The 13,032-nt window shown below is 42.2% G+C and overlaps 1 protein-coding gene across 2 annotated transcripts in view; it reads right to left on the bottom strand.

Moving 5' to 3' along the window:
* Positions 1 to 5,641: 5,641 nt before the first annotated feature.
* The window catches only part of LOC148134885 (procathepsin L-like), a 29,900-nt gene continuing 22,509 nt past the window's right edge, over positions 5,642 to 13,032 (bottom strand). Inside the window, exons 5-7 of one of the 2 annotated variants that reach the window (XM_087985414.1) lie at positions 10,762 to 10,927; positions 8,483 to 8,585; positions 5,642 to 6,039 (exon numbers count right to left, since the gene is read on the bottom strand). In XM_087985414.1, coding sequence (XP_087841540.1) covers positions 5,940 to 6,039; positions 8,483 to 8,585; positions 10,762 to 10,927 — 369 coding nt within the window. In that variant the 3' untranslated portion in view covers positions 5,642 to 5,939. Of the gene's footprint in view, positions 6,040 to 8,371; positions 8,586 to 10,761; positions 10,928 to 13,032 lie in introns of both variants that reach the window. The other variant, XR_015755665.1, reaches the window with a different exon arrangement.

Raw genomic sequence — 13,032 nt, 5'->3', positions numbered from 1 at the left:
CTGCATTGAATTTCATATCTACATTGAAATCCATGGCGTTGGAGATTACTGAACTTGATTTTGAATCCTGAAGACGTGAGTCTCCAAGAGGAAGGCTTTGCAGATGTACCAGCACTATGGACTATAGAATGTTGGATAAGTTGTTAATATTAAATCTGAGAGAAGGATTCAAATGTTGCTCAAAGTTTAAAGGGGTCTCAGCCAAAGACACTTGCCTTTGGCATATGGAGTTAGCGCAAAATGCTGAAGAAACACTTTAGGTATGTCAACACCTCTAGAGAGACAACAGCGTTAACTTTTTGAGTGCAGTGATGCTTCTTCAGAACTAGACGCAGCTTGGAAAATGAGGAATTTCTGCTGTTGATGCGTCGTTGGATGCGGGTCTGGTGGGTGGGAAAAGGAGCGATCAGATAATTAGTGAGGGAGCCAAGAGAGAGAGAGAGAGAGAGAGAGAGAGAGAGAGAGCGAAATCAAACGACAGGTCGGCCAAGACAATTTTGATGGTAAACCAGGCAAGAAGACAAACTGTACTGGTTACAATAAGCTCTCTGAGTTGGTAACAATGAGTTGATACCAATGAATGTAACCCATTTCATGCTAGGGTGCGTAGTGTTGTTCTACCAAGGAATGGAGCATTAGCACTTTGATATTATTGAACTCGATTTTGAATCCTGAAGTCTTCAGGGTCTCCAAGTGGACGGTTGTTTGCAGCTGTACCAGCACTATGGACGATTAAGAAAATTAGCTTTGACAGAAATAGGTTTTTTAAAGCGGTTCTCTGATTGTTTCCAGGTTGGTTGACATCTTGTGGGTGTGCACGATGTTGGCAGAACTCTTCAGTCCTCCAGTAACCAGCGGGATCAGAGTCATTGCACGTTGTATGCCGGCCAGCCTGTGCCTCCTGCAAGGAAGTTAGATTATCCTGAAGAGGTGACATTAAAGAGAAAGACGCACTGATAAGCAAAAGAATCATATTGGTAAGGCATGTGGACTGCGGCCAGTGAAACGAATTCTCCTTTATACCACACCATCCAATATACTGAATGATTTTTTTCTGTCTATTTTCCATCGAGCCATATAAGGTAATGGCAGAGGAAAAGCCTCTTGAAACAATGAAGTTGCACCAGTCGAGAGCAAATACTGAAGTATTCTCATCCCATATTCCACCAATTTTATCCCTGTCCATTGCCACCATTACTTCAGCTGAAAACTCAATTAAGTTGTCAGACACGACCTGCTCTTAACACAGCCATCTCTATTATCTGGTATTAACTTACCATTTTTCCAAGTGGATATTGTTTACCTTGGTATCTCAAGTCACATCTAAATGCTTCTTAAATGTTTAAAGGGTTTCTGGCTCAATCACCCTCACAATCACTGTCATGGTATTACAGAAGTAAGTAGGTCAGACGAGGTCCTTCGACTCAAATCTACTAAACTGTCAAGAAATACTGACTACAAATGTAGCCCTTGGGCTACACAAAACTTCATTCTCAAAACAAAATGTGTAAGTCGACACTTGCCCCACTTTCATGCACTAGGCCGATAATTGTGAACTTTGTGACATTTCAAGTCTTCATCTGAAATACTTTTTCAAAGGTTTAGTGATTTGCATTCTCAACTACCCTGCCGGACAGTGCATTTCTGACCACCATATAACCCTATACATTTTGTAACATCTACCGTCATTCAAGTTCACCTGACGCTCCCTGGTGCAATTTATCTCCACCACTTTCCCAGGTAGTGCATTCCAAATTCTGATAGATCATTGTGTAAAAACGTTTTGCTATTATGAGGGGGCATAGCTTTAAATTAAGGGGTGGTAGGCATAGGATAGATGTTAGGGGTAGGTTCTTTACTCAGCGAGTCGTGAGTTCATGGAATGCCCTGCCAGTAGCAGTGATGGACTCTCCCTCTTTATGGGCATTAAAGCGGGCATTGGATCGGCATATGGAGGATAGTGGGCTAGTGTAGGCTAGGTGGGCTTGGATCGGCGCAACATCGAGGGCCAAAGGGCCTGTACTGCGCTGTATTCTTCAATGTTCTATGTTCTATGTTTCTCATAAACTGGCTCTTGCTGACAGACTTCATATTGTTATCAGCAAGTTACTAATTATAATTGGAAAAGGATATCACTCTTTACACTGTCAAAATTGATCTTAGGTTTAAGCATTCCAAATAGGTCACTTTTTAATGTTCTCTGCCTCAAGGAGAAAATGACTATTCACTCTATCTTTTCATTGGATCCAGAATTCCTCCACATTTCTTCTCAAACTCCCTTTCACTCTCTCCTGGGCATTAAGATGTTCCATACTGAAGCTGCCCACAGCTGAATATAAAACTTCAAATGCGTCTTCCAGATGGTTTTTCTAGGTCTGTTTCGCTTCACTGCTTTTATCTTCCACGCCTCTATGTAAAAACCGTAGTATTCTATTCCTTTTTCAATAACTGTTTCACAGTGCCTCACAGCACCAGGTACCCAGGTTCGATTCCAACCTTGGGCGACTGCCTGTGTGGAGTTGGCACATTCCCCTCCTTTCATCGTGGGTTTCCTCCATGTGCCCCGGTTTCCTCTCACAATCTAAAGATTAGGTGAATTAGACATGCTAAAGTGTTCAGGGATGTTTAGATCAGGTGCATTACTCAGGAGTAAATATAAGATAATGGAGTAATGGGAATGGGTATGGGGGGATTTGTGTTCCGAAGGTCAGTGCGGACTAGTGGGGCTGAAAACCCTGTTTCCAAACTGTAGCGATTTCATGATATTCTATGATGTTTCAACTTCCCTGGCAACCGTCTGAAATGCAAACACATTAACCCTGAAGTCTCTCTGCTACTATATGTCCAGCGAAGTTGAATCATTCAGTCTGCATTGCCTCTCTGTTCTGTCTGTCAAAAACATCGTCACCTGTACCTATATATTGCAATTTATCTGCCAGGCGTCTGCAGATTCTGCCAACATACGAATATTCATTCGAAGATGATCAGTGTCATCCTCATTACTCACTATTCCACAAACCACCTTATCATTTGCGAATCCATATTCGAGTATTATCCTCTCTGTTGCGTTTAAGATTCTCTTCCTGATGCTGACTGCTATTATTATCGTGGCATGCATCACATGTCATTCATTTCCTTCCTTATTTTCTCATCAGTATCCTTAGTCATCCAGATTCCTACCATTTTGGATGCCTCAAATTTATTTCTGATGGGCATGTAGTAAGCATGCACACTATTCAACTATATTTCAAATATATTATCCCATTTTTCATGCATTGTTTCTTATCAACGTGCTCCAATTTAGATTTTAGACCCATGACATCGTTCATTTTCCAGATGCAATATTAATCATTGAGTGATGTTTATATACTTTGAACTAAATTTCGAAAATGATTAAGTTGTTATCGCTATTGCCTAACTGCTTCTCCACTCTGATGCTCCGCACTTGGCCTGTCTCAGTTTGTAGGATCAGATAGAGTACTGCCCCGTTCTTTGTAGGACTAGAAATGCTCAGTTCTCAGAAGTTCTCCCGCGCACTTTACAGAATTTCACCCCTTCTGACAGCGCACACCCCTGTAATCTATCAGCCTCCAAAACAGCCATCCAATCAGATGGAATGCCGGCTGGCGCCAGTACACGAACTCATTGCTCCTCACCCCCGCAGCAAGTTGGTCCACAGCAGAAGACAGTTTATTGATCCTTCACGTCCTCAACATTACTAGCCAAAACACCACCTGCACCAAAACCTAGAGAGACTTCCAGACCGACCACTTGAGAATCCATAATGGTATCTACACTATTTTTGGCCACAAAGCCTACCCATCATTTCCTGACCCAGGAGCTGTTATGTTGTATATGCGGTGCAGTCCCATTTGCATATCATTTCCAGTCTGTCCCTTTACGACGTCACCATATCACAAGAAGAGAAGCCTCACCAATCTTGACCTGGTTTTCTCTATCCTTTCACCCAAATATGCAACCACTCGTTCTAAATAAAAACTCATCTGCTGGCCTCCACCTTGGAGGAGGTAACCAACGACCAGCTGAATGCCAAAACTGTTGGCATCCCCAATGTGACCCTGCAAAACTGGATGATCCAGGATTATCTGCTGTTCGAGAAAGTGGGCTCATGCACCCTCATCGTTTCCGATTGCTGCACTTACATACCCAACCCCAGTGAGGACATCAGTAACCCAGCCTGGCATATCCAATGCGCTACCGCAGTACTGCTCAACCAAAAACCAAAATGGGACCTATGGAACTGGGCAAGAACTGTGGCAGTTTTCCTGAGGCACAGCCTTGCTACAGGGATTCATATTCGTCATTACTATCAGCGTCGATATCTCACTTCTTGCATGGCTCTTAAAATGTGTTTAACTCGCCAGCGTTTGTGCTTCAAGGTGCTACCCCCGTCCCCTTACCATGCATCAATGAAGGCCCACTCGAACAATAACTTTGCAACCGACACGGAATAGGCAGCTTTGGACTCGGACTCCAAATACAACCCAACAGATGCTGGCCCGACCGCGTCAGACAACCCCCCTAGTTCTTGCGACACACCCCCTTCACCTCAAACCCAGTTCTCAGACAAAAACAAAAAAGGAGGAATTGTCGGAGAAAAAAAAACTACTCTGCCTGCCCACTACTTGTTTGCAGAAGCCATGTCGGTTATTAACTAAACACAACATACGAAAAATGCCTCAACTTGACCACAATCAGCTCAGTAACAAAACAGCAAAATAAGCCATTTTCTAAACAGCTTCCAGACTCAATGAATACACTCCTTAGATGATCTGACAACAGTATCCCTAGCTCACAATAGCATCATCTCTATCGAAGTGATGCAAGGACATCCCCAGTCTCCTCAAGTACTGAACCACACAAAGCCTACCTCGACTGAGTGACACCTGATGCGACTGAAGATTGCACACCAACCTGCATAAGCATTGAAACGGTGATACTGGAGATGGGCACCTGCACTAGACGAGGAATGGATACCCCTGTTACAATTACATTCTTTTTTCCATTCAACATAATTTAATTCATATTGTCTTGGAATTAACAATGCACGACTGGAACACGGATGTAACACTATGCACACTATTTGTATCTACAACACGGGATAGAGAAACCTGGAATTATCTGTGCAGTGTGTCCATGCTGTACCATTCCTAGCAATTTCTCCGGCCCATGATATCGTCAGAAATAAACTAGTATTCATCTATTTCACAGATCTGTGTGTGAGCTCTTTTTGTCATTGACGGTTCTCCACCAGTATTGCTTTGCAATACTTAAAATACTCCGTGTTCCAGTTTTTCTATTCAGTGCCAATCAATAGATGAAATTACATATTCGCATTTGTCTGAACTGAATCTCATCGGGACACTCCCAGTCTACAGTCTGGTCAGCTTAACCTTTTTCCAGGAGGGTTTCTGGTTAGATTCCGTTCAATTAAGCCTGATTGTCCTCAACAACCCCACTGCATTTATTCAGTAACTGTGCTGGTGTCAAAAAACACAGACTCTTCAAATTTTCTGTGCATTTGTCTACAATGTGGTTTGACAATAGATTTCACAGCAGACAAGACAATTCATTCGGCACAAAGACAAATCCGTTCCTTTGGAAAAAAACAAGCTCTGAAAATGATTGCTGGCAGCCTTTATTATATTGTTGGACATCAGCAGTACATGCAGATTATTGTCTTCTACAAGCTGGAGAGTGTACTCATTCTATCATTTACAGTGGCGATATGTATCAATCAGACAATGCCATTGGTTTTATATGAAGCGATAGAAATGTGCAAAAATCGTTATTATTTCACTTTTTAAATTTGCAGCAGACAATTAAAGCAATGTCTTTGAATGAATCAGCATTAACAGAAATGGTCCGGTTTTTCATTCGGCTGGGATTGATGAAGCTCTGTGTTATCAGTTGGCTCGTTACACGACAGGGTACCACACAAAACTGGCAATTTCACAGTGATTCCCTCTATCCTTAGCAATTTTGATGTACCCGTCTTCACCCCAGTCTGTTCCCCAGCTGGAAAATAAGAAAATCGATTGGTGTTGGAATCAAAACGCTAATAAAAGAGACATGTTTGGAGAAGCAGCTGTTTTAACTCTGGTATATAATTGGAATTATTTTGGGGACTGAATTCTGGAATTACTGAGCTAGATAATGAGTTGTAAGCATAATTTGTATCAGGCTGGAAAGAGTCAATTGTTTTCTTTTGCATCAAAATTGCTGATCTGCACAGTACGTATGGACTCACTACAACATTTAAAATGACATGAGGTGAGATCATTATCAGGGATAGGTCTGCAACTGGAGTGGATATGAACGGGAAAGTGAATAGGGACGAGTGAGAGCTTTATGGCCTCCTGGAGATTTCCTTCTTGCCGTATGGAGGATGACATTTTCTCAGTTTTTTTTTAACCCTCATCGTTCTGAGATTGCCTGCCACAGGATAGAGTCTGTGCAGAGAATGAATTGGTTTGGGCTCAGTTTGCCTAGTGTCTGCTAAACTGCAAGGATACTTCGGCCTTAAAATTTGTTCCATACACGGTTACCCTGCCCAAATCTCATTTCCCGCTTTACCAAACTATTCCAGAACCCATTACACTGTAATACTATCTACCTTATTAAACAACAATGTGTATGTTTAATAAGCTACCCACATAATGTTTCCTCTGGGAAATCATGTCGAAATGTGTGTTTGTGTCTGTGTGTTTGTGTGTGTGTGTGTGTGTATGTGTGTGTCTGTGTCTGTGTCTGTGTGTGTGCGTGTGTGTGTCTGTGTCTGTGTGTGTCTGTGTGTGTGTATATTCACCCGAACCACAGGATTTATTTAATCAAACATTTTGTATCCAATTTCGCCCTGAAGATGTGACTGCTTCTTCCAAGCCTGACCGCCGTGATTGTAATAACGGCAGCCAGCGATGCCTCATGGAATAAATCGCTGAAAGGAGACAGACGGTGGTAGTTGATGGAAAATATTCATTCCTAATGAAGTACTGCAAGGATCAGTTTTGGATCCACTTTTGTTCATCAATTTTTAGATAAATTAACTGAATGAGAGCACAGAAGGATAGTGGATTAATATGCGGATGACATTTAGTTCGTTTGAGTTGTGGACAGTTACTAAGGATGTATGGATTGCAGAGATAAGTAGATAAGCTGCAGAGCTATGACGAAAGGTGGCGAATGCAGTTTAACGCGGAAATGTGTGAGGTGATTCAGTTTGGAAGGAATCCAATGTAATGGCCAAATGGTCAGATTCGTGCTTATGTAGATGAGCACAGAGATCTCGATATCGAGGTACATCGATGTTTGAATGTTGCCTCCCAGATTGATAGGGTTATTGAGATGGCATATGGTGTGTTAACTTTGATTGATAGGGGGATTCAGTTTCGGAACCAGGCGATCATTCTTCAAGCCGTACAAAACTCTATTGCAACCACATTCTGGGTAATGTGTACAGTTCTGATCACCATATTACAGGAAGAATGTGCATGCTTTGGAACGGGTTCAGATGAGATTTACTGGGAAACCGCCAGTTATGGCGGGAGATAGTAAAAGGAAAAGCTGAGGGAGTTAAGGCTGTTTTCTTTAGGAAAAAGTTTGAGAGGTTAATTAATTGAGACACATAAGTTAATTAAAATATTTGATAGATTGGATAGTGAGAGGCATTATTCCTTGAATGGCGATGGCTGGCAGGAGGGCTTTAAAATCAACAGTGATAGATATTGGACAAATGTCAGTGGTAGTTTCTTTCCTCAGATTGTTGTAGGGCTTGGAACTCTGCCTGCAACATGAGAGGTATTGCCACATTTCAGAGTATTTAAATGGTCATTGGTCAGGCATATGGACGAGAATGGAATCGTGTTTGTTACATGGGCTTCAGATTGGTTCCACAGGTCGGCACAACATCGAGTGTTAAAAGGCATGTACTGGGCTGTAAAGTTCTATGTTCTACGATCCAAAATTGGGGCTGTTAATCTGATCCCATCAGTGCCCTAGTGACAAGTGATTCGAGCTTTGTCCTTGTTTCCCTGTGAACAGGTTGTACAGTTGGGTTTGGGATCTGACTTTGCCACCCATTTCCCCAATAACTTGCTTTTTGTTGTGTATAGCTGTTAATTTTAACCGTATGTTTGTAATTTGTACTGGTAAGTTTAAAAAATGATTGTGATTCAGGGATAATGACACTCTGATGCCTGCCTCTGTACGAAGCAATACTTCAGTCAAGAACCGTACACTTGTAAGTGCAGCGTTACTTGGTAATGGGATACCTGCCTCAGACGTTTTTTTTAGATATCATCCCAGACAGCACAACCATTAAGCATTCACTTCCAGATAAACACAATGTTACCTGCTCGTTGGACAGATACGCAGGTTGCAGCACAGAGACAGGAAATTCACGCCATGTCACTGTCCCTTCTCAATCTGTGATCAGGTATTTGTTATTTCATAGAGTACGGACCTGTTTTTAACCAGCCAATAGTTAATTCCATCCTCAATTCCAAAACCAACCACCAGCACTTCATGGGTTACGTATCCATTGCAATTTTCATCATAGTAAACTCCTGTAAGGAGACACATATTAAATGGTTTATCTGTGAAATATTTAATTAGTGTTAATTTAGCTTTGATTAATGAACACTGATATGTCTGTTTTTACTAACTGTCTTCAAATTGATCGTCAATTCAAACACTTTAATCAATGTTTCCCAATGACATTGTCTCTAGCATTCTCACTTCCTCTCGGCACATCCTTCAGAGTCATAGAGTTTTATAGCGTAGAAATGCTTCGATCTTTCGATCGAAATCGTCCATGCTGAGCACATATCCTCAACCAATCTAGTCCTATTTTCCAGCACTTGGCCAATATCCCTGTTCATATACCCATCCAGATGCCTTTTCTAATGTTGTATTTGTATCACTCTCCACCTCTTCCTCTGGTATTTCATTCCAGACACGTACCATGTTCTGTGCGAAAACATTGCTCCTCAGATAACTTTTAAATCTTTCCCTTCTCACCTTAAACGTACGGTCTCTAGTTTTGGACTCTCCTTCTCTTTATTCGTCCCATACCCATTATTGTTTGTGAACCTCCACAAGCTCACCCTTCAGTCTCTGTCGTACTGGCGAACAAGGCTGCAGCCTTCTCAGCCTCGGGCGAAAGTGAGGACTGCAGATGCTGGAGACCAGAGTCCAGATTAGACTTATGCTGGAAATGCACAGCAGGTCAGGCAGCATCTGATGAGCAGGAAAATCGACTTCATCAGGAAGGGCTTTTGCCCGAAACTTGATTTTCCTCCTCTTCAAATGCTGCCTGACCTGCTGTGCTTCTCCAGCAAAACTCTAAGCTGGACTCAATTCAGCCTCACTTCAACCCTAAAATACTTCAACCTAAGTCTTTGTCAATATTTTCTGGATCCATTCAAATTTAACAAAATCTTTCTTATAGCAGAACGTTCAGACTTTAACATAAAATTATAAAACTGGCCTTACCAATGTCCTGTGCAGCTGGAACATGACATCCCAAAACATATACTCAATGCACTGAGGAATGCTGCTTTCACTACCCTGTCTACGTGTGACTCCAAAATCATGGAATTTTGCATGCGGGCCCCGAGGTCTCTTTGTTTTTTAAATAACACTCCCTCAGGCCCTGAAACGTACTGCATACATTTCTTTACTTTCTTTAATTGTCTCCTTTCCATTCCTGCTGGCACTGGAACACCATCCCTTTTTTTATTTAATTTCCTTGTTCCACCCAATTACAGACTATCTGCTTTCCAATTGATGGTCCGACCTTGATAACATTCTTCCATTTTTTATCATTTTTGCTGTTGTTTTTATATCAATGATTGATATAGTATCTTGCTGAGATTATTTTCGAAGTAGAAATAATTTACCAGACATTTGCAGAACACACTGACCATGGTATCTGACGTGTGAAACATCGGTTTGCTACCATGTTTGTTAACACATTCTGATAACTTACAAACTCCTACACCTAGGGTGATGAAGGATTCAGTACTTTCCAGTTTGTCTCCAATTGTGGGTTGTACAGTAGAAGTGCTTTGTGATTTGAAATGATGATGAAGTCAATAGGGAATGGTCCTGCACATGGAGACGACCTGTGTCATCATCACAAGGAAGCTGTGCAGGCGTCCACCTCCCTGTTCAGACCACCGTCTTTGCAAGTCATACGAGAGGAGATCAAGAACAGAATAGAAACAGCTGCTGAGAGAAGAGGTGGAGCAGAGAGTGAAGGACTCTCAGCAGGACGCCAAGAGATTTCAAGTCGAAGGTCTCGCCCTTCCTCTTAATCCAGATACAGTTAGTGCAGCGTGTTCAGTTTACAATTAATAAAACGCTGACTTGTGCAGGCACTCAGCAGCACATCAGGACAGTTACACCTCACTATCAGTTCTCTTGGCTATAACACAACGTTATGAGCTATTTGCATCACTCCGAATGGGAGCAGGTCCATTTTTCATTACCATTCATGAGCTCAACTTGTAGCATGGTCTAGCTTTAACTCGATGATATCTGACAGAACTGGACGGCATGTAACACGGGGGGAGTGTAGGTTGAACAAGGATAAGGGTATTGGTCCATGGTAAACTTTGCAGTAATATTAATACCAAAATAGTGACAGTAAATGTGTCTGTAGATGTATGATTTCTAATACCTTTTCTTGAACAGTCGATAATCTGATTCAAAGACATCATCCAGTGCTCTGCGACTTACCTCCTTTATAATGTTGAAAGGATTTCAGACTTGCATTAATCACAACAGACATCGGTCCTATCTCTCTCACTGCTTGTTCCAATGCTGCCTCGCCTCCAGAAACCCATTTGTAGTCAGTGATTTTAGCAGCAATTTTATCTGGCTGAAATTTGCAGTAGCGTCCATGCTATATTTTAAATAAAATGTTCAAAAGGAATACTCATTAAGATCATAATAAAGCTATTTTTTCTTTGCTTAACACTTTTCTGCATTCCGACTTTGGCAACCAATTTTTTTTCCCAAATCTGTGCGATATTTGTTCACTATTTGTTTAGAAAAAGGCACATTTTGCATGACTTAGCATGAAAACAAACCATTTGTTCAAACTCGTCCACGCCAGTCACATATCCTGACGTATTGTAGTCCCATTTGCGACCACTTGGCCCTGAACACTTCCAATCCAAAAACCCATCTCCGTACCTTTTTAATTTTGTAATTGTACCAGCCTCCACCACTTCTTCAGGCAGGTCATTCCATACATACTTGGTCCTCGGCGCGAGACAGTTACAACTCAGATCAGTTTTAGGGTTTTCTTGTGTCAAACTTCATATTTATTGCTCTATGTATTCGAAACATTCTACACTGAGACGAAGCAATGGTATTACAAATGACTTGAAATGTGAGAAAATCAAAAAAGTACTTTGCCTTGACAACTCAATATCCCAATCAGGCTCACCATCTAGTTAGCTCATACCGAAACTCCATTAGAAAGAGTTGAGCCTTTTCACAGTTTTCGGTCGACTCATCTGAAACTTGTGATCATAGAGTAGTGAATTAAATTCTGCACATGCAGATCAACGTTTCCCGGGGGATCCAAGATGGCGGCGACCCAGCAAGTCTGAGTCTACAGTGCTCCACCCAAGACTTGGGTAAAGTGGGTCACCCACCCTCACCACACTCACCAAATCATTTATAATAGCTGTTTAATTTAATTAGTTGTTTAATATTAAATTTAAACAATCTAATCTTTGGTAAAAATGACTAAAGGGAAGGGAGCCCACAGCTCTCAACAAGCAGTAACCCCTTCCCCACCCTCTCCAGCTGCAGCTGAGACGTCCACAGCCGCCCCTGGGGACTGACCTACAGTGACAAGGCTGTAGAAATGATCTCCAAACTGGACGCGAAGATCGACGCTTTCATCGAAGAATCCCGAAGTCGAAGGGAATCACTCTCGGCCGCGCGGCAGAAGCACGACAGAGGCATCCAGTAAATCGAGCGCGGAGTCGGAGCGGCGGAGTTAAAGGCCGCGACCTCCGAAACTACAGCCCAATCGGCCGTGGATCAGGTCCGGACTCTCGAACAGCGAGTCCAGAACTTAGAGAATCACATTGACGAGCTCGATAATCGAGGTCGTTGAAAAAATATTCGTTTGCTGGGCCTTCCCGAACGGGATGAGGAAGGCCAGCTTACAGCGTTCCTCGAGAAGTGGCTGCCACAGCTTTTAAATCTGGAAGCTGGATCAGGCCAGGTAAGGGCAGAATGGGCCTACCGGGTCGCAATACGCGGGCCCGGCTCGAACCAGCGCCCACGCGCCGGTCCTGTTCCAGCTGCAGAGCTACAAGGAGAGGCAGATACTCCTTGAAGCCTCTAGAAATCTTGGAAATGACCCCCAAGCTATGATCTATAAAGGATCCAAGATCATGTTATTCCAGACTTTTTCCCAGCTCTGGTCCGAAAGAGGAAGGCATTCGACGAGGCGAAGAAGCATTTAAGGGACTCAAATATTCAGTACTCCTTACGCTACACAGCGACGCTATGCTTTAACCATGAAGGATCCGTGTATAACTTCGGATCGCCAGAAAAGGCGAAGGAATTCTTGGACTCTCTTAGATAAAATGTGAGACATAATGGATGTTGGTTTGCCTTTCCCGCCGCTTTTGTTTATATCCCCTTTTTTTCTTACTTTACCGATTAATATTATCCTGGGGGGGTGGGGAGAGGGATTTGTTTTTCTCCCCCCCCCCCCCTTGGGGTTGTTTTCTTTTATTATTTTATGTATATATGTGGGATGTATGTATATGTGTGTGTATATATATATATATATATATATATATATAAGCTGGGGTGTTTGGTTAATGTTGGTGGGGGAGATGGTTTCCTTATTCAATTTTACCTCTGTCTTTAGAAGCGGGGTTGTTTCTCCCTTGTTATTTGTATTAGTATATTTAATTATTATTTGTTGAGGTTGTAATTTTATAGTTGAATGTTTATATATGGTATTAACATTACCAA

Source organism: Chiloscyllium plagiosum, unplaced genomic scaffold, assembly GCF_037043375.1.
Source record: "Chiloscyllium plagiosum isolate Xiang-an unplaced genomic scaffold, Cpla_swu_hap1 HiC_scaffold_52, whole genome shotgun sequence".
NCBI classification, from domain to species: Eukaryota; Metazoa; Chordata; class Chondrichthyes; order Orectolobiformes; family Hemiscylliidae; genus Chiloscyllium; species Chiloscyllium plagiosum.
The sequence above is the reverse complement of the archived record's forward strand: the minus strand, read 5'-3'. Positions and strand labels throughout refer to the sequence as shown.